This window comes from Rhinolophus sinicus, linkage group LG12 (assembly GCF_036562045.2).
Source record: "Rhinolophus sinicus isolate RSC01 linkage group LG12, ASM3656204v1, whole genome shotgun sequence".
Lineage (NCBI taxonomy): Eukaryota > Metazoa > Chordata > Mammalia > Chiroptera > Rhinolophidae > Rhinolophus > Rhinolophus sinicus.
Window position 1 is genome coordinate 2,551,019 of NC_133761.1, and position 20,600 is coordinate 2,571,618.

Consider the following 20,600-nt stretch of genomic DNA (forward strand, 5'->3'; position numbering starts at 1 on the left):
TTGGGAAAATTATTTGAATATGTCATTGTAGAAAGGTACAGTGCTTTGATGCATGGACTCATAAAATCACACCAGATGAATGGCTAAGTGAAATATAATGACTACACGGAGAGACAGGAATTGATTTTCCCCAGGAAAGGCTTCACGGAAGGACTGCCATTTCTCTTCAGAAGAGACTAGAATTGTGGTTGGTAGAGGAGAGAGGGCCATGGCATTAATGCAGGGCGGAAGCCTGAGTGTGTTCCGGGGGGGGTGTACCTTAGCGTAGGGAGCAGGAGGGTAACACACGAGCCCAGCGAGGGGAGCTGTGAACGTGGGCCCCTGGGGAGACATAAGGAAGAACCCACCTTACCCCCCCCCCCCCCCCCCGGCCCAAGCCGGGGTGTCGCTCACTCTTAAGAAAACGGGAAAGAATTCTTCTGAAGCAGAAGGATTTTTAGTTCCTGTTAGGTCAGCATCCTGCTGACATCAACCTCTTATGAAGAAAGTTGCACTGATATTCAGAACACTACTCAGCCATCATTTTTATTCAGCATCCAAATCTAGATTTTCTTAATTGCCACTCTTTGCTTGTTCTGTTCATCCATCCATTCAACGGATCTTTTTCGTGGGCCCCCTTTGCAGGAGATGGGGGGTCGAATGAGTGAGGGGAGGTGTGCTGAATAGATGGGGGGGGCTCTGAGAATGCAGTGGCCCCGGGGCAGTTTCCTGGAGTTGGCACGATTGCCGCTGACTCATGAAAGCGCTGCAGGAATTGACTGGGTGGATATGTGAGCTGAGAGCATAATAAGCAGAGGGCCACATGTACAGAAGAGTGGTGGGTCAAAAATAAAGTCCGTTTAGTGACTCAGAAGCACTGTGTCAGGGCGCTGGGTGTGTATGGGGCCAAGTTAGGAAGAGCCTGCAGACCCTCATTCATTCCTCAGACACCCGTTGAGCACTGTTCTATGTGTCAGGCACATTGTGAATGTTTATTGAGCGTCGCTGTGTACCCGGCACCATTAGTGTGTCTTGGGGACAAGGCAGGGGACAGGCAAGGTCCGTGCCCCCAAGGAGCTCATCTCTAACCCCATGACATGGCCTCTCAGGACTGCTGTCGTCAGCTCTCCCCGGCTCTCCGCACCCTCCTGTCCAGGCTTCTGGCTGTTCCGTTCTGTATTTCCCTTGCAAACGTTACGCTTACAGCCCCTGCCCATCTTACGCCTCCTTCCCCCTGAGAGCCCGGCTCAGACGCCCTGTCTTCCGGGACAGCTCCCGGCCTGCTGGGGACTCGCGCCTGTCCCTGTGCTGCCCCGGTCCTCTGTCGGACCACAGCACTGCGCTCGCCGTGCACATCTCTCCATTTCCCTCTCTCCTTACAGGCAGAGAGACCAGCCGGCTTCATGTCCGCAGCCCCAGCTCCTTGGGCAGCGTCTGCACATTTCAGGGCCAAGGTGCAGCCTAGAGCTGAGGTGGGAGGGCTGGAGAGCTGCAGGAGGGGATGAAATAGGCTGCTGCGCAGTCTTGGGAAATGGCAGCCTTCCCGTGGGCAGCTTGCCCCCTTCCGTGACCCAGGGGATATTATAAATCAAGGAATTACCCACTTGCACTATGAAACCAGAGGGCGGCCTCGCTGGTTTTGAAATCTCTCAGTGGCTTCCCAGTGCCTATAGATCTGTTTCTTGCTTCTGACTTCACGTTAGATTAGAGTTATGTGGGGGTAATAAAAGCTGCCTGGGTCCCACGCCAGACCTACTGAGGAGAGTCTGAGGTGGGGGTCTGTGTAGCCCCCCCAGGTGATGGAGGTGCTGGCCTGTGACATGGACCCTCATCTCTTAAAGTCCTGTTTCTCAAATCGCCGAAGATTGGGGTCACCGGGAGGCCTCTGGTCCCTGGGATCAGCCCCCGAAATTCCGATTCGGTGGATCTGGAATGTGGCCTGTGCATCGAGGTTTCTAAAAATCTTACCAGGTGAACGTCCCCGTCTGCCTTGGAGTGACACTCTTGTTCTCCTGCTGTCAACCACTAGAAACTTGGGGAAAATGATTTAAATAACAGTTGTCAGATTATAGGAAAGAAAACAGAAAAGCAGCGCAGCACTGTGATCACCGAGAAGAGAAACAAATGAGGCGAGGCCTGTGGCTGCCTGGGCTCTCGGCCAAGGTCCGTTGGGAGAAGGGCTGCAAGTAAAGCGTGGCGCTTATGCTGAGCTGAGGGGAAGGAGGCCAGCGTTCAGGAGGGCTGAGCTGGCTGAGACTGTACCGGAAGGAGAAGCTCGCCAAGAGGCAGCCCCAGCAGCCGCACAGGGGCCATCTTGAACTCATCGCTGCTTCCTGAGCCACGCACGTGGGGGCGGAAACCCTGTGGTGAGTGGGAGCCGGACAGTTCCAAGAGCTCGGGCATGGCTGGCGGACACTCGCGTTCTGACAGCCCGAGTGGAGACACCTGGGGGTACACGTGAGGCCTCTGAGGTTGAGATCGCAGACGGCCACCTGCCGTCGGAGCCCCAGCCTAGCTCTAGAAGCCCGCTCTGGACTCACCCTTTAGGGCAGAAAAACACACCTCCCCAGGAACAAGCTGATCCTCAGGGGCCTTAACTGCCAGTCGGAACCCCCTTCCAACAGTCTTTAGAGGAAGACCAGAGGAATTGAGACATTCAGCAGCACAAAACTCGCACAGTCCTGTAAAAGAAGCAGGAGAACAGAAAGCATACTGCACAGCCTTCCGTTAACTGCAACGGACTCAGAAATGATAAGGATGAGACGCCATTAGCACACACAGGCTGTGACACGCTACTGGAACCGTGCTCAAGGAGAGAAGGAAAAATGTACACGTAATGGGCAAAGAAATGGAAGAAAAGAACACAAGGGAACTTTCATTGCTGAAAATACAACTGGAGTTGTTTCTAGAATATAGAAAGAAATGTTATAACTCGATAATAAGACAACACAGTTCAAGGTGTGCAAGACTGACAAAATGAAAGAAGGTGTATGGATGGCCAGCGTGTGTGAGAATGTCATGGTCCTGATTGTTCAGCGGAATTCCAGCCCAAATCACAGCTAGACACTGCCCAGCCCCCGCACTGGGAGACCAGTGAGGAGTGAAGTGAGCGCGACGCACGTGTCCTGGTGACCCTGTAAAATGGCACAGCCGCTTCTGAGCACTGCTGGCGGCTTCCTCAGAGTGAAACCCGGCTGTGGGTCAGCACAGCTCTCCCGCTCCTTGGTACTTACCCGGAGCCATGAAAACTGCGTCTGCACAAGACTGACTCTTCAATGGGCATTGCAGCTTTACCTGGAAGTGGCCCAAGTGGGAAATCAGCCCTGCGTCTGAGCACAGGGAAGGCAGTCGTGGGGTAGGTGGTGCAATGCTCCCGGCAGTAACAAGGACCGAGCTGCGTCCACCCAAAGACACGGACGAATCCCGAAACATGAGGCCGAGCAATCGATGCCAGACACACAGAAAGCTCGTCCTGTGTGATTCCATTTCTGCGGAGTCTAGAACAAACGGCTCGTCTGTAACAACAGGAAGCAGATCTCTGTTTTCTGGGGGGGGTGTGTGTGCAGTGAACTGACGGCACAGGGACGGGACGGCACTTTCAGGGGGTGATGAGAAGTTTTATCTTTTTTGCTGTGTCAGTTATGTAAGTATTCGTTTATCAAAACTCATTGAACTTGACACTTACAGAGGTAGGACCTATGGAAGTTATGCCTCGCCACCGTGGACTTACAACTGCAAAAAGAACAAAACCCGTCCAGGAGTTATTAGTACGCGGCAGAGCTTGAGGCCCTCCATCCCTGTCCTCTGCCTGCCTCTCCCGTCTCCATTCCTACCTCTTGTTCCTTCTGTCCCTCGTCGGGCACCGGCCAGAAGCCTCCATGGAATTCCCTGCAGCTCCCTGAACAAGGCATCCTGTGGTTGCTTTCTTTTCCACATGCTGTTCCATTGCCTGAAGTTCTTTCCCACAGTGACCCGTGCGTCCTGCATGTTCCCACCACGGTCCTTCCTGCCGGGCTTTGTGAAGTTTCTCCTGCGGTACCGGGAGGACCCGCTCCAGGCCCTGCACGTCTGTCTGTGTCCTGGTGCCCAGCTGGGTGGAGGTGTCCAGTGGGCTGGAGAGGCTGCGCGAACAAACGAGTGGACAAATGAATGAATGAAAGAACAGTCGAGGAAGCTTTCACACAGGGAGCCAGGTGAATGGGGTTGAAGAGGCAGGGGCAGTGTTCTGACATAGAGAAAGGAGAGGCAGGGGACGGGGTTTCCAAGGGGCTTCGTCAGGGGGATTAGAGTCTCATCATAGTCTCCTGAGTTGACACTGAGCCCCGTGACTGTTTATAGGGAAGGCATTTTGGAACCGGCTGTAAGTGACACGACAGAGATACCCCAGGCCCTGCCAGGGCCTTATATGGAAAAGATTCAGAGAAGCTGGAGGAAAGGAAATTAATTTTCCATCTTCACTGACTGATTTTGATCTCCACTCATTCAAGGGCTGACCCATGAGCCTTCTGCAACCAAGCGGGACATTATCCCAGAGATTGGGGGCAGACATGCCATGTAGGCTGGCACATTGGCCAAAACCTGTGTGCTTAGAAATACAAAATTTCATGCACGGTGCCGCCCATTCTCTTGTGGCCATGGCCGTCCTGGGAGGTGTGACGTGCCTGGGGTGTGGTGGGACGTGGCCGTCCTGGGAGGTGTGACGTGCCCGGGGTGCAGTGGGACGTGGCCGTCCCGGGAGGTGTGACGATGTGACGTGCCCGGGTACCGTGGGTCAGTGGTGATTGCTCCCTGGCCCCTCCCCCACTTCCCGCAAGCGTTCCTTTCCTCAGTGTTTTGAGGGTTCTGGTAACCCCCAGGGTTTGCAGGTGGAACAAGCTGCTGCCCTTCTCCTCCTCTCCCACCTGGATGTGAGCTCGTTTTCAAGATTGATGAGCCAATGGGAAGAAAACACAATTAGGAAACATCTGCCTGCTTCCTGGCTGTTGAAGAAATACTCTGGGGGTCTCTGCAGGAGGCGCCGTCAAATTCATCCACACGCTTGATGACAGGCTTGGTGGGAAGTGTCAGGTCTCATGGAGGCTGTCCCTTCCCACGTGGGGGCCACCCGCTTTGTGTGCCCTCCACACCGCCCTCATGGAAAGGACAGGAGCCCGCGGGCAGTACAGGAACCTTCGAGACCTCCACTTCCTTTGGCAAAGTGGCGAGGCTGGTGGGAGCTGCTGATTTTCCTCTTCACTCAGGAAGGGCACCCTTAAGTCAGATGACGGGACCCCTTGCGGGAAGTGCTGGGAGCCTGTGCAGCAGGACAGACTCGGGGCCAACAGTTCCCAGTCTGGTGTCAGCCGCGGCCCCGCCCGTCATCGCTGCAGTGACCTTGGGGAGTTTACTCGTCAGCGTCTCAGTTTCCTTACCCCTAATGAGAGTTGGGCTGGATGTTCTGTAGGAATCTTTTTAGTATGAAATAAAAGTGATGAGACGAATTCTGTAATCAAGGGGAATGCGGGCATGGAGCTGTGACTGTGCCACACAGCTTGGGTGGGGTTTGTCACCAAACCTGTAGCTATGCCTCCCTTCCACCTCCCTGCTTCATCCTTTCCTTTTGGTAAACATTTCTGGAATTCCTACTGTGTTCAGGACACAGGTTAGAAAGACAGCTGACACCAGGAGGGGGTGATGCAGACGAACTGACCAGATCTGGGAGTAGGAGAAACACAGGAGCTCGGGACCGAGCCAGACCTCCCACCAGCGTTGTTGTCCAGGCAGGGCCTGGGCCCGGCTGCCCTCACGTGGGATCCTGTCTTCTACTGGCTTAATGACTTTGGGTCGGTCACTTCAGCTTTCTAAGCCTCAGTCTCCTCCTCTGTGAGCAGGCATCTTTCCTGTCCATGACACACACGGGCTCACATGAGGTGACACCTAGGGAGGTGCTTTGCAAGCAATGGGTTCGGTGGCTCTGCCTGTGCCCGTGACACACAATGCTGGGCAGTGCAGGTCAGTGTGAAGGGCACACACGGGAGTCAAAACTTGCATCTGGGCTTCAGACATGGGCAAACTTTCCTGCGAGGCCCGAGCCATAGGTACTGACCTTCCTGAGCCTGGACCTGCCCCTGTCAGTGGGTGCCCTGCGTCCCCACATCACGGACAGCTGTGACACCTGCTGTGGGATGGGCACATATAACCAGGCTCACATTTATGTAAAACAATCCCCAAATTTCTCTTCCTTCTGGTTAAAATTCCACCATTCTTTTGAGGACAACGGCTCTCTGGAAAGCCTGTACTGCTAGAATATGAACTCAGCTCAGATCATAGTCTTGGCGGTAACTGCTTTGCATTTTTCTTGGTTAAACAGAACAATATTGACTCAGAGCCAGTGCCTGGTGGAGGAGCGAGTGGGGGAACGTGGTCGATCGCACAGCGGTGGGGCCGGGTGGCCCGTCCTTCCTGCCAGGGCTCTGTTGGGTTCATCTCCCCAGAGGCCCAGCGCCTGCCTCGGTCTTTGTTAGGAAGTGAGGTGTTCTCCACGTGGAAACAGAAGGAACCGACTGACGCCCGCTCGTTAAACCCCAGGTCCTCGTTCTCTCAGTCTGCTCAGAATTACCCTGCAGGCCACCAGCCTCTGCTCACGCGGCAGCTTGAGAGCAGAGCCACGTCCACGTCGCCTTCACGGGGCAGCCTGTGGAATGCGGGGCCCGTCTGACCTGGCTGCTTGCGGTCCTGGCCGCCTCTTCGCTTCCCCTCCCTCTGTGCTGGGGCTGGGTGACCCGAGGCAAGGTCGATGGAGAGATCAGTGAAGGATCTTTTCCAGAGTTCAGAGCAGTCCCAGTTAGAACAGATGCCTCACACATCCCAACCTTCCCCATCAGGTCTTAGGGACGTGGCAGGCACCACAGAGAAAGGTGCAGCCATTTACTGAGCAGAGTGGATCAGACAGCCTCTACTCGGAACCTTCCAGAGGCACAGGCATCCTTACATTGAGTCTTTTGTCAAAACATGGAAATGAAAGTTAGGGGAGGAGAAGTGAAATGCATTTCATGGTTTAATGACTGGGGTACACGTTTTGAATTTAAATACAGCTGGCATTTTAACTATTGGGCACATTAAATTATTCTGTGTTTTTTAAAATCACGTAAATCAAGGAAGCACTTAGTATAGTACAAATTGTCCCACCTTTTGTTTGTTTGTTTGTTTGTTTGTTTGTTTTTGGTGTGTGTGTGTATGTGTGTGTGTGTTCCTATAGCTCCCCAAAACAAGAACCTGGCTACTTACTCAAACGTCATTAACAAGAAAGTATCCTTCCTTCTCGGAATTAAGCCTTCCTGACTCTTATACCTCTCTTGAGTAAAGCCATAATTGCATCTCAGCCACTTGCGTAAATGAGCTCCATGTTTTCAGCCCTGGTTAACAGACCCCATGGCCCCACGCCTGTCAGAGGGGCAGCGTACAGTGAAAGTGGGCTTGACTGGGAGTCCACCCCTGCACTGGAACCCTCTAGGGACTTTGTGAAGATGGAGCAGTGTGAGGGAGATGTTAGAGCTAATGAGATCGGAGGCAGACTTGTCACATTCTGACATTGGACCCGATCGTACAGCTCCCTCGGCACTGGGCCAGGGTTCTAAGAGATGGATTTGAGCTCTTTCTCCCTTCCACACCTCCATGCTGAGCTGTCTCTGAGTACCAGGCACCAGGGCTTAATGGTGAAACGCTGGGACTCCTGCCTTTGTGGACCCTCAGTCAGGGTGAGGACAGGCCCTTTCCAAGGCCCCCACTCGTGTCCTGTGAAGGGGAGCACAAGACACGGCCTGCCCCCCAGGAGGAGGGGTGCCTCTCCCTGACCCTGAAGGTGGGAACCGTCTGGCCACAGGGAGCTGAGAGAGTGAGCAGGTCCTGGCACATCACATTTCCTGCCAGGACTGTTTTGCCCAACTCCCTCTCTCCTTGCGTAGAGTTTATGCTTGGCTTCCCCTCTGGCCACTGTCGTGCCCGATACCGGGTGTTGATGCCTGAGGACAGGCCACCTGTGCTCGTTTTATAATGTTCTGTAGCCCACCCAGGGTGTGCGACCCACGCACGTCCTGTTTGTTTTTATTCACTGGAGATGTTCTCCGTATGACTCTTGAATAGGCGTGAATAGGACATGGCCATTTAGAAACGCAAATTCGTTCCACAGTGAGGTACATACACGTCCACTAGAATGACTGTAATGTGATACAATTGACAGCAGCTGAGGTTGGCAAGGACGTGGGGCACCTGGAACTCGCTCACATTGTTGGTGGGAGTGTAACATGGTAAACCCACTATGGAAACCTGCAGATTCTCCTTAAGTTAAATATGTATCTGCCTTAATGACCCAGCAGTTCTATTCCTATTTCTCCAAGAGAAATAAAACATATCTGCAAAAAAACGTGCACAACAATTTGTTTATAGTAACTTGATTTTTAATATCCTCAAATTGGAAACCAATCTCAATTGGAAAATAAACAGATTATTGTATATTTAGACAATGGAATACAACTGAGCAATGAAAAAACCAACTGTATATCGCGTCACAGTTTGTATCCATATACATACAACAACATGGCTGGACCGTGAACATCGCGTTGCATTAAGGAAGTCAGCTATAAGATCATACTGTATGATTCCATTTACGTGAAAGTCAAGAAAAGGCAAATCTAATCCGTGGTGAAAAGTTTCAGAAAAGTGGTTGTTCATGGAAGTGTGTGTCTTTGATTAGGAGGGGACACAGCTTTCCTGGTTATGGAAGAGTTCTGTATTTTTATTAGGCTAATAGTTACCAAAACTCACTGAATTGTATACTTGGCTGTATGCTTTCACTGCATGTAAAGTTTAGCTCACACCAAAAAGAAAATACTAACAAATACTGAACTCTAGTCAGATTTGCTTTTTGTAATAGTACGTATTAGCAATGATGAAACCATGTTCTGTGTGTTTTACGTGTGAGCAATTGAGTAAATATATTGAGGATGATGGAAGGTACCTTCCTCACAATTAGAGAAGGTTGATAGGGGAAAATTAGAATGAATCTTATAGTACAAGTTTGGAACTTGAGATATCACTATGAACTGTCTGTGATATATTTCTATATCCTTTTCCAGATATATACCTATATATCCATTATCTGTATGTAAAGAGAGTTAGAAATAGGTATCAACATAGAGTTTGTATGCATATCCAGGCAGACACATACATACACACACAGCGGGTCCTCAGATAACATTGTTTTCTGCAGCGTTGTTTGGTTACAATGTTGGTGAGCTCTCCAGGAACTTGACCCTCGTGTATATCAATTGTCCTGTGGTAAAACTGGTTTCTTTATACATCGTTTCACTTAACATCGATAGGTTCTGCGACTTTAAGTGAGGACTTACTATACCTATTTCTCAGGTATGTTCACTGAAAAACCTTGAAGTAAGGGAGAGAGCATCTTAGCAGCCACGAGCGCATCTAACACCCAATTCTTATCGTTCCCACCAAAACAATCCAGTCCTCTTCAGAGAAATGGCTAATTTCCAGGGCAGGGAAAATATAAGGGGACCCTGGAATATCCTGTTGTTCCATAAAGTGAGGACGTGCTGAAGGAGTGCGGAGGGCGGTCAGAGCACAGCAGCTTGAACGGTGCCGCGTCTGGGCAACGTGAATGATGACAATAGCAGATTACCACCCAGTGAATAAGAGGAGAATCCGTGAATCCGTGTGGATATTAACAACCACATAAATAAGTGGGGGAAGAAAATCCTCTTTCTTATGGTAGATTGGCAACTACTAAACATGGACTGAATGATGCTGTTGGAAAATTATCAACGGTGCTAAAACCAGTGGGTGCACGTTGAGTGAAGAATCGGGTCTCTACCAATTCTCAAGGAATTGCAGCACAAATTACTTACTGATTGCTAAGGGAAAATGGAACTAAACAATGGAGAAACTGTGGACACCATCTTATATCTATCTATCTGTCTGCTTTCTGTCTGTCTGTCTGTCTGTCTGTCTGTCTATCTGTCTATCTATCTATCTATCTATCTATCTATCTATCTATCTATCTATCTATCAGCTGTCTATCTCTGAGAGAGACTGACAGAGAATTATAAAATAATGGGACAAACTATGAACATATTTTGAATTGGGTAATGGGAAGGTTTTTTTGTGCTTTCAACTTTTTTGTCAATTTGAGATAGTACTGAAATTAAAAGTTTAAAAGATAAACTTTAAAGTAGTAGAAGAAAACAGGGACAAATCATATTATATAACTTTGGAGTGTGGAGGGTGTTTCCAGCCATGATTTAGGACCTGTAAAAGTGCAAGAGACATAAAAGATTGATGCATTAACTGGAAGAAAATTAGAAAGTTCTTCAAGGCATCAAGCATCATAAACAAAGCTAAAGACAGTGTCCAACTGTGAAAAATATTTGCAATTTATATCCCAGGCAAGGAGTAATTTCCTTAATATATAAAACCAAGAGATCTGGGAGAAAAAAGACTGACAAGTCAATAAAAAAAATGGTCAAATGATAGGAATATATTCTACACAGAGAGAGCGAGATGGGGAGGGAGAGGGAGAGAGGGAGAGAGACATGACAATGGCTGCATTTCTTGATGCCAAAAGTCAGATTTTGGATGTGGCCTTTTAGCAGCCACATCCCCTCCATCTGGACCTAGTGCCCTAACGGTTCTCAGCCGACGAGAGACCTCTGGGTCTCGTGAATACGAGCTGTTTGGATGGCTGGTGCTGTGCAAACCCACTCCTGCAACACTGTGGATGTACCATTTAATTTGTAGTCACTTGGCATCTTTCAGGCATAATTAGCACTGAAGAAAGACTTTGCCCGAAAGTGTTAATTAACTGGAAAGTAATGGTATGGCTTTCATTTGTATGTTTTGTCCACCTTAAGTAAACCATAGGGCTGGTCTCTTGGGGAATGAGCCCCAGCTGGGACCTCTGGTCCTGAATGTTTGACTTACTAAGTGAGTCACATCACAGCTGTTAATCTTATGTCACATCACAGAAATAGAGCAAAAGGAAATTTGTGGTGAAAGGTCCCATTGGGGTCTTCAAAAATTAGAGATTTATTTCTTAGACATACAAATTAGTTAGGATACTATATTAGGTGATTGTTTTTCTCTGGCAAGAGCCTCAGATTAGGAGCCGTGGAACATTAGATTAGTAATACCAAATGAACAGTAACAAGCCACATGGAAATTTATAAGAACCTCAGGCGATATCTGGCACAACTCCTGATTTTACAGTTGAGGCTCCTGAGCTCTAGAGAAGGGCTGAGACTTCCAAGGTCAGGTGAAGTTTTAGATACAGTAAATCATACCGTGTTTCCCCGAAAATAAGAGCTACCTGGACCATCAGCTCTAATGTGTCTTTTGGAGCAAAAATTAATATAAGACCTGGTCTTATTTTACTATAAGGCCAGCTCTTTAATATAATATAATATGATATAACATAATATAATACCGGGTCTTATATTAATTTTTGCTCCAAAAGACGTATTAGAGCGGATTGTCCATCTAGGTCTTATTTTCGGGGAAACACGGTGAGCTCGCTTTCATGAATCCCCTGCAGAGCCTGGGACGCCTGAGGCCCCACATCCATCCTTAGATGTCCCTCATCAGTGTGGCCCCCACTGTGACTCAGACGTTTGCAAGTGATTGTGTGATGATTACTGGTCAGGATCGATGTCTGAAATCAACTTTATTGAGTGTAATTTGCATCCTATGAACTGCAGCCACATTAACGTGTAGTTCGATGAGTTTTGACAAATGCAGGCCCTCAGGTAACCACCGCCACCATCAAGACAGAGAATATTCTCAGTCCTCCCCACGGTTTCCTGACCCCTTGTCAGCCAGTCTTTTCTTGCCCCCAACTCCAGGCAACTACCGATCTGCTGTTTGTCACTGCAGACTGACCTTTCCTAGCCTCTCACATGCAGGCGAGCATACAGTACGGACTGCCTCTTTCGCTCATAAAAATGTGTCTGAGATTCCTCCGTGTTGTATCTGTCGTTGCCTTTGGTCGCTGAGTAGCAGCCCGTTTTATGGATACGCTGCAGTTTATCGAGTCACCTACCTCTTCTTGGACATGGAGGTTATTTCCCATTTGGGATTGTTCTGAAGGAAGTTTCCCTGGACATTTACATACATGTCTTTATGTGGATGCATGTTTTTATTTTTCTTGGTAGGAGTTTCGTGGCTGAATAATATATTAATTTTATAATATATAAATATTTAAATTTATAAGGAACTGCCTGCCTGTTTTTCCCCCCTAAAGTGATTGTACTATTTTACATACCACCAGCAATTTCTGAGCGTTCTGGGAGACTCCTTAGGGTTTTTTTTTTTCTTTTCGTACATGATGTGTCGTCTCTGGACAGTTTTACTTCTTCCTTTCCAGCACGTACGCGGTTCATTTTCTTTCTCTTGCCTTATTGAACTTGCTGACACCTCATATGCGTGTGGATGGAGGTAATGACAGCTCTGTGCTTGCCTCACTTTGGGGTTGTGGGGGCAAAACACTCCATTTGCCCTTAAATATGGTTTCAACTGCAAGTCTTTCATGGGTGCACTTTATAGATTGAGGTCGTTCCATTCTATGCCTAGTTTGCTGAAGTTTTTAAAGAAATCATACGTGGGTTTTGAGTTTTGTCACCTGCCTTTTTTGAAACTGTTGACACGATCAGGTGGCTTTTCTTTTTTTGTTGGTTAATAGTCTTTTCATGTCATGAGTGACGTTGGTTTTCTGATGTTAAACCAACCTTGCATTGTTGAGATAAACTTATTTGTCATGATGTATTGTCCATTTTATAGAATATTGAATTTAATATTTTGTTAAGGGTTTTTACATCTAAATTCATGAGGAATATGGGCCTGTAGTTGTTTTTTCCCATGTAAACTCTATCTGATTTTGATCTTTGGTTAACAGTGGCCTTTCCTCTATTTTCTGGAGATGTTTGTGTAAAACGGTGTTATCTCTAACATGAAGGCTTGCTAGAATACAACTGGGAAACCGTCTGAGCTCGGGGCTTCTTTTAGGAGGGTGGTGTTAATTATGAATTCAATATCTTCAATTGCCATAGGGCTTTTCAGGGTTTCTGTTTCTTCTTGGTTCCATTTGTTACTGTGTCCAATTTATCAAAGTTGTTGGATCTACTGACACTAAATTGTTTCCATTATTCCTTTGTTATCCTTTGAATGCATACGGGTCTGTACTGATACTCATTTCCGTTCTTGACGTTGGTAGTTTCTCTTCTTTCCTGATTAGCCTAACTTGGAGGATTGTCACTTTCATCCATATTTGCAAGAACTAAGTTGCAGTTTAATTGATGTTTCTCTATTCTGTGTCCATTTTTAATTTAATAGTTGCCTAATCCCGTCTCCCTGGCTGGGTTGTTGTTCCTTTCTGTTCACCTCCTGCCCACCAGGCACACACAGTCCTTCTTCTCCTGTATCCTCATATGCCCGACGACACTTCTCTGTGATGTATCACAGTTTATATTGAATGTCGCTGGGCTTATGGCTTTGACTAGACATGAGCCCCGCAGGGGTGGTGCCCCTCACCATGTGGTAGACATCCCTCCAGCGTCAGTGAGTGAATGATTCGAAGAGCGTGTGAATGCTTTTCCGAACAGTTTGCATGAATGGCAGGAGAGAAGGCTGTGGAGCCATGTAGCTCTGTTCAAATCCTGGATGTGCTGCTTCCTGGGTGTGTGGCCTGGACCAGTCACATCCCTGTTTTCACAAACCAACTGCTCCGAACCTGGTTTGTGAAAACAGGGCTTTCCTTGTAGGGCTCTTGAGAATATTAGAGTCAACGTGTATAGATCATTTAGCCTAGAATTTGGCACTTAGTAGGTGCTCAATAAAAGGTAGCCACCGAAAGACTTTTCATTTTAGTTTGACCAACCAGCTGTATGCCTAGAAAATCATTGTTTTCTGTAGTTGCTTTCCCAGTACTGATTTTGGTAACAGTCTTCTCTCAAAGCAGGACTGCAGCATCCTCTGAGGAAGGAAAGACTTGTGGCAGAGCAGCGCACTGCTTCTCCTTGCATTGGGATTGCAAAGCTTGAACATTCTGTGTCTTTTGCCTTATCAGCCCACTTTACGGTTTTATTAAACTATTCTAATTTTATGCAGCTGAGGAGGCTGTTTTCTTAATCAAAGAAGAAAGGCAGTAATACTCTATCATTTCACAAAAGCTTTTCTGTGCTTGATTTTCATAAATTAGACACACATTTCCCCCATAATTATATCTTTTCCTTGGTTCTCTATAGAGCCAAGAAACAGCCATTCCAAGAAAATTGGAACACAGACTATTTGCTCTTTGTTATGTGGTACCCGACAGTTGTCTGTCTCTGCGTATTTTTTGCTCACTTCCCAGATGACCTCTGCTACAGCTCTCCCTGGAGGGACTTTTAAATTTACCTTAAAAAATGAAGAAAGCCAGTGTGACATTTCTGTTACTTCACAGGTTTGATCTTTGCAAGGCCATTGTTGGGAATCTGTTTCTTTTATTTTTTCCCCCCCTACTTTTAACATTGTGGTTTATTTTAAGTTGAGGTATGGTTAACATGGCATAAAATACACAGATCTTAATTGCTCAGGTTTGACTGCTGTATACACTTTCTCCATTCCTTTGTGCCGGTTCAGACCTTTGCTTGACCAGTATACCTGCAGTTTGTGAAGCTACTGTGTGTGTCGGGTGAGGGGCTGGCTTCATTTGTTTAGTTAATTTACTCAGACATTAATTCACCCAGCGTTTTCTGCGCTCTCCGAGATCAGGGACCACAGCTCACACGTCTTGTTCCGGGCACAGGGCCTGGCCTTCAGGAAGCCCCAGGAAGTGTTAGAAGATGAACCAAAGAGCAGACCCCACAAACGGAGTCACTTGGATTCAGAAAGGCTTGTTGGGCTGTGTGACTGTGGGGGTCTCACCTTCTGCTGATGGCAAGGGGGCTTTCAAAAAGTGTGAGACATGTCCACAGGAAGCCAGCAGTCCTTTGAAGAGGATGGGGCAGTGCTTTGTGCTTTGGGAAAAGAATCTGAGATTTCAAAATAGGATCCTTGAGAATTTAAAAAAAAACAAACCTGTGTCTCATGCAGCCCTTTTGAAGTGAGCAGGAATAGAAGTCTTCTTGGAGAAGGTCATGAAGGAAGAGTGACAATGACACTTCTGTAGGCGGAACTACAACAGTTGAAGGGAGCCTGTGAACACAGGCGTGGCAGTCACCCTGGGGAAGGGTGGGAGGGGCGTACTCACAGTGGGACGGAGGGACTTGAGCAGACGTTTCTCCAAGGACGATAACAGATGGCCAGTAAGCATGTGAAAAGATGGCTGAATGTCACTAGTCCGTAGGACAGTGCACATCCAAATCGAGTGAGAAACCACTTCAGTAGGTCTCAGAGCAGATACTTGTATACCCATGTTTATAGCAGCAGCTTTCTTCACAGCCCAAAGGTGGAAGCACCCCAGGTGTTCATGGGCAGGTGGGGGGATAAACACAGCGTGATCGGTGCACACAATGGAATATTTCTCAGCCTCGGGAAGGAAGGAAGGAAGTACTGACAGCACGCTGCAGCATGCTGGACCTTGAGGACAGTGTTACTCAGTGAAATAAGCCAGCCACACAGGGACGGAAACTGTATGATTCCCTTTATATAACGCTCCTAGAGTCATCAAATTCAGAGACAGAAAGAGGATGGTGGTTGTATCCAACACAGGATACTACTGGAGCCCTTTCATTTGCGTATCCGTGCTGAGAAGTGCTGGTGTAGACATGGCATGCTAGGCGAGAGGGGCAGGTGTCCCCAGGTGGGCGCTGCCCAGAGCTAATAACGTCGCCACTGGGTTGTCTTCAGCCTGACCCAGTGTGCGGAGCACTAACGCCACCTTTTCCTCTTTGTAGACCCTGGAAGCAATCCTGAATTTCAAATACTCCGGAGGCCCGGGCCACGTGGAAGGGTATTACAGGAGCCTGTCCCTGGGGCTGCACGTGGAGGTCGAGCCGTCTGTGTTCTTCACCCGGGTCAGCACTCTGCCGGCCACCAGGTACCAGGCCTCTGCCCCGTGACCCCTGGCCTGCTCTCAGTGTCACAGTCCAGCTTGGAATTCTGACCTTGGCACCCACCTCGCCTACTGTCCAGACCAGGCCACTGTGCCCCGTGTGTGGCCTCCCTGGGACTCGGGCAGTGTGTGGGGTGCCTCTCCCTCTCCCGGGCTGCGCGTGAACGGGCGTCCCCCCTCCTGGCATGCTGTGACAATACGTTAACACTGTGCCGTGCTTGTTGGCGGTGTCACTGCCGGCGTGCTGCCTGCACGCGGCCCTGCGCCTGGTCCTGGCATGGCTGGTCCTGCCGCCCTCTTGGCAGGGGCTCCTGGAGGAGGCCAGCGTCTCCTTCTCGGTGACTCCTGGCAGCCCAGTGAGAGTGTGTGTGGGGCCAGGCTGCCCAGCATCTCACACCCCCACTCCATGGAGCCGTCTGGGGCCCCGGTCCTTTCTGCCCAGGGAGCCCTGGTCGCCCAGAGCCTTTCTCTCCTGTCTACTGCTCCAGGCCTGGTCTTCTTTCGGGGGAAGGAAATCACATGGTGTGTCTCCTTCAGACTCAGACGTGGCCAGAGATGTGAGAGGTATCCTTCTCCAAGGTGGGAGAATAATTTCTCCTCTAGAACGTTGACCTCCAGTGAACTGGGAGTCGTGGGGGCTGAAAGCACTGGGGGTGGGGGGAGTGCCAGCCAGTTGGATCCTGTGCTGCTCAGATTCCTGCTCAGGCCACCAGAAGCCTTCGGAAAGCGGGAGCTGGTCACCACGGGCACTCCGTCCTTTGATGCCCCGTGATGCCTCGCATTTCAGGGGGCAGAGTGGGTTAGTATTGTTCATTCTCAGCAGGGTGGAGGCAGCGGTCGCGACACACTTAGCTGTGTCGCCCAGAACCTGGGAGAGACCTCACCTGTGGCGCCGCCTCCCCTCCACCTGTGGGCTCTCTGCTCCGCTGAGGAGAGGAGAGGGGTGTTGTGCCCGTGTTAATGTTGATCTAAAACTCCCTTTGAAGTGATATGGCCCCAAATAATAAGTAGAGTTTTAGTTTATGGGAAAGACTGTTTGTCTTCCCAGCCATTGGAGAATGGCTTCAGCAAGAATGAATAGCTTAGCTTGGGCTTCTCAGCATCCCATGTCATCATCTGTCACTTTCCAGTCTGCGGTCATCGCCTTTCTGTCTGAGGCTGGCCTTGGCTGGAGTTTGTATAAAGCAGCAGAGCACTTGCCCGGGAGCTTCGGCCAGGACCGCCCGGCAGCCTGTTTGTGCACGGGGTCTGCTCTGTCGTGAGGCTGGCCTGTCTTCCTCGTCCCCTCGTCTGTGCTGCCACCTTGCATATAAATCGTTCTTCGAAGCAGCACAGGTTGTCATTGAGTTGGGTTGTTTGCCCCTCTTGATATTGGCTTCCACGTCATGGCCCCTGCAGCTCTAACTGGCAATTTCAGATGAGAAAAATGCAGACACACACTTGGAAGGGCTGGTGGCTGGCTGAAGTGCCGTTTGGCTCTGGAGCACCCAGCCTGCTGAGCTCACTCTGCTTTCTTTTGGCCTCCATTGTTTCTTTTCTCTGTTCTTGGGGTTGCGATTTCATTCCTTCTCATCTTCCCTTTCCATTCCTGTGAAGTCCGATTGATCACAGGTCCTGTGGTTTGAACCTATGAAATGTGTCCCGACGGCCCTCCACGTTCCACGGCACGGCTTTCCTCGGGCCGCCGGAAACAGCCGCCTTCAGGCCCTCTGCCTCCCGTCCTGCTCCTCATCACCCGGTCTGGCTCAGAGCCTTCGCCAGTGCTCAGGACAGGAAGCTCAGAGTCCCGCTGTGCTATTCACGGTGCTTAAAAGTCTGTCCTCGCCCTTCCGGCTCAGCCCCATGCTGCCTCCCCCGCCACACCTCTTGTGAAAGAGGCACACTCGCCTCTCACCATCACTAGGAGAGTGAGCCTTTGCACGCATCCTTTCCTACAATAGGTCTTTTTCTTGAACTATCATTCCTTCACTTAACCTTTGGGAAAATGTCTGTTTACCGTTGATGATCTGTTTTACCATTTTTGTAGTCTTTCTGAGCATGCCAAGGCAGAATGGGTCAGTCCTCCTGGGGGTTTCTCTGTATGTCCTTCGAACTTCTAATAAAGCACTTAAACCTTTAAACTAACACCTCCAGTGTTTCAGGTGCTATATGCAATATATTCACTGGGCTCAGAGGTGGCTAGAGCACTAACCCTGTGTTCCATCCACCCAATAAAAGCTCCTCAGGCAGAAATAATACCAAAGGGGAATTTGCATCAACATTAACGAATGACGGATCTCAGAAATCATCAATAAGTGAAAAAAATATCAAAGATTTCTCCTCACTTCTTAATTTCTTTAAAAAGCTATTGACTGTTTCACGAAGAAATGTGCATTTAATTTTGTAGTACATATATCATATACAGAAGTAAAATGTGCAACAAAAATTAGCACACAGAAATGGAAGAGAAAAGAAGGGGAAATGGACGTACTTACATCCAAATGTTCTATTATTTGTAGTTAGAGTGTGATAAGTTAAAGATACACGTTATAAACTCTCAAGCAACCATTTAAGGATAATAAGCCGGAAAAGAGAAAATGGAATATGAAAAACTAATACTTAATTCAAAAAGGAGGGAAGAGATGTCAAGAAAGGAGGGGAGAAAAGAACCAGGAACATATAATCAAATAAGAAACCAACAGCAAAGTGTTGGACTTCAACCCTCTGTGCCAAGAAGTACGTGAAATGTCAAAGTGGAAATTGCCAGACTGTATAAAACACCTACAGCCAGCTATGTTTGCTACAAGAAACTCACATGAAATGTGCACCATTTACAAGCAAAAAGAGAAGGGAAAAAGGTATTGCCTGCAAACACTAATGATAAGAAAGTTGTCATGGGCACATTAACAGCAAACTTGACTTTGACTTTCAGAAGAAAGAGATGGAGAGGATACTTTGTGATGATAGAAGGGTCAGGTCATCAAGAGCACCTAGCAATCCTAGCTGCACTTCCAAGCATAAGTTCAGAATAAAAACTGACATCTGAAGGGAGAAATGGAAAGCACCACAAGTATAGCTGGACATTTCGGAAGTAGAAAATCAGTGAAAATATAAACTTACACAGTTTTATCTAGTAAATAATTTTAGCTGATATTTATAGAACACAAATGCTCATATTAGAAAAGTTGAATGGCTTAGAATCAGTGATTTAAGTGCCCAAGTAAAGGAGAACAAAATATACTCAGAATGAACAAAAGTAAGTAAAATAATACTAAAGAGTGGATATCAATGACATAAAATGAAAAAATAATATGTAAAGTCAGTGGAACCAAAAGTGATCCTTTAAAAAGATTAATAAAATTATAAACTGTAGCCAGGAGGATCAGAGTTTTTTAAAAAAGAGAAAACACAAAGTACTGAAAATGAGAATGAAAGAGGGGTCATCAGTACAGATTCTGGAGACATTAAAAGAATCATAAAAGTATATATGAAAAATTATATTCCAGTAATTTTGACAACTTGAAATGGAAAAAATATTTTGAAAGACAGAAATGGCTAAAATTGACATAAGAAGAAATAGAGGCCTTGACATAGTCAATTATCAGTTAAAGAGTTTAAATGCTTAATTAAAATTTACTATGAAGGAAACTTTAGGCTAAGATGGCTTCACTGTGAAATCTACCAAGCTTTTAAGAGGGAAATGATACCACTTTTACAAAAACTCTCCCAGAAAGTAGACAAGGAAGGAATACTTCTGACTCCCATTTTATGACAATAGCTCTTCCCTGGCACCAAACCCAGACAGAAGCTTTATGAGGAAATAAAACTTTAGACCAGTATCCTCATAATGCGACATGACCATTTCAGGTTTAACCCAGCAAAACAAGGTTGTTGTACCACTGAAAAATCAGTTAGTAGAATTTACCATATTAGCCAAGTAAAGGAGAACATAATGAGATCATGTCAGTTGATGTAGAAAATCATTTGACAGAATTCAACACTTACTATGCTAGAAACTCTCAGTAAGCTAGGATTGTAAGAGAACTTCCACAACCTGAAAAGGGCATCTGTGAAAGCCCTATAGTTATATAGTTAATATCGTACTTAATAGTGGAAGGTTGAGCACTTTTCTCTAAGATCAGGAACAAGGCAGGTAGATCTGCTCTTACCACTGTGTTCATTAGTTTTCTGCCAGCCCCGTGCGGAGCAATGAGATGAGAAAAGAAAGCTATAAAAATTGGAAATGATGAAGTACAGCTATTGTTATTCACATGTCTTTGCATGATATATATGATCATGTACGTAAATATCCTAAGAGATCTACCACCCCAAAGAAATAATTACAACTAATAAGTCATGTTAGCAAGATTGCAGGATACCATGGTGATATTCAGAAATCAATTGTATTGTTATATAATAGCAACTAAGAATTTGAAAATGAAATTTTGAAAATAATGTATGCATTCTCATAAAAAACACAAAACATAATGATAAATTATTATATATATATATATATATATATATATATATATATATATATATATATATATATAATCTCTACCTT

At 47.3% G+C, this 20,600-nt stretch overlaps 1 protein-coding gene across 5 annotated transcripts in view; it reads left to right on the plus strand.

Annotated features, from left to right (window-relative positions):
* The window catches only part of TRAPPC9 (trafficking protein particle complex subunit 9), a 319,931-nt gene that overhangs the window by 185,307 nt on the left and 114,024 nt on the right, over positions 1–20,600 (plus strand). For all 5 annotated transcript variants that reach the window (XM_074316655.1, XM_074316658.1, XM_074316656.1 and 2 more), the window contains one exon: positions 15,900–16,042. In XM_074316655.1, coding sequence (XP_074172756.1) covers positions 15,900–16,042 — 143 coding nt within the window. The remainder of the gene's footprint in view (positions 1–15,899; positions 16,043–20,600) is intronic.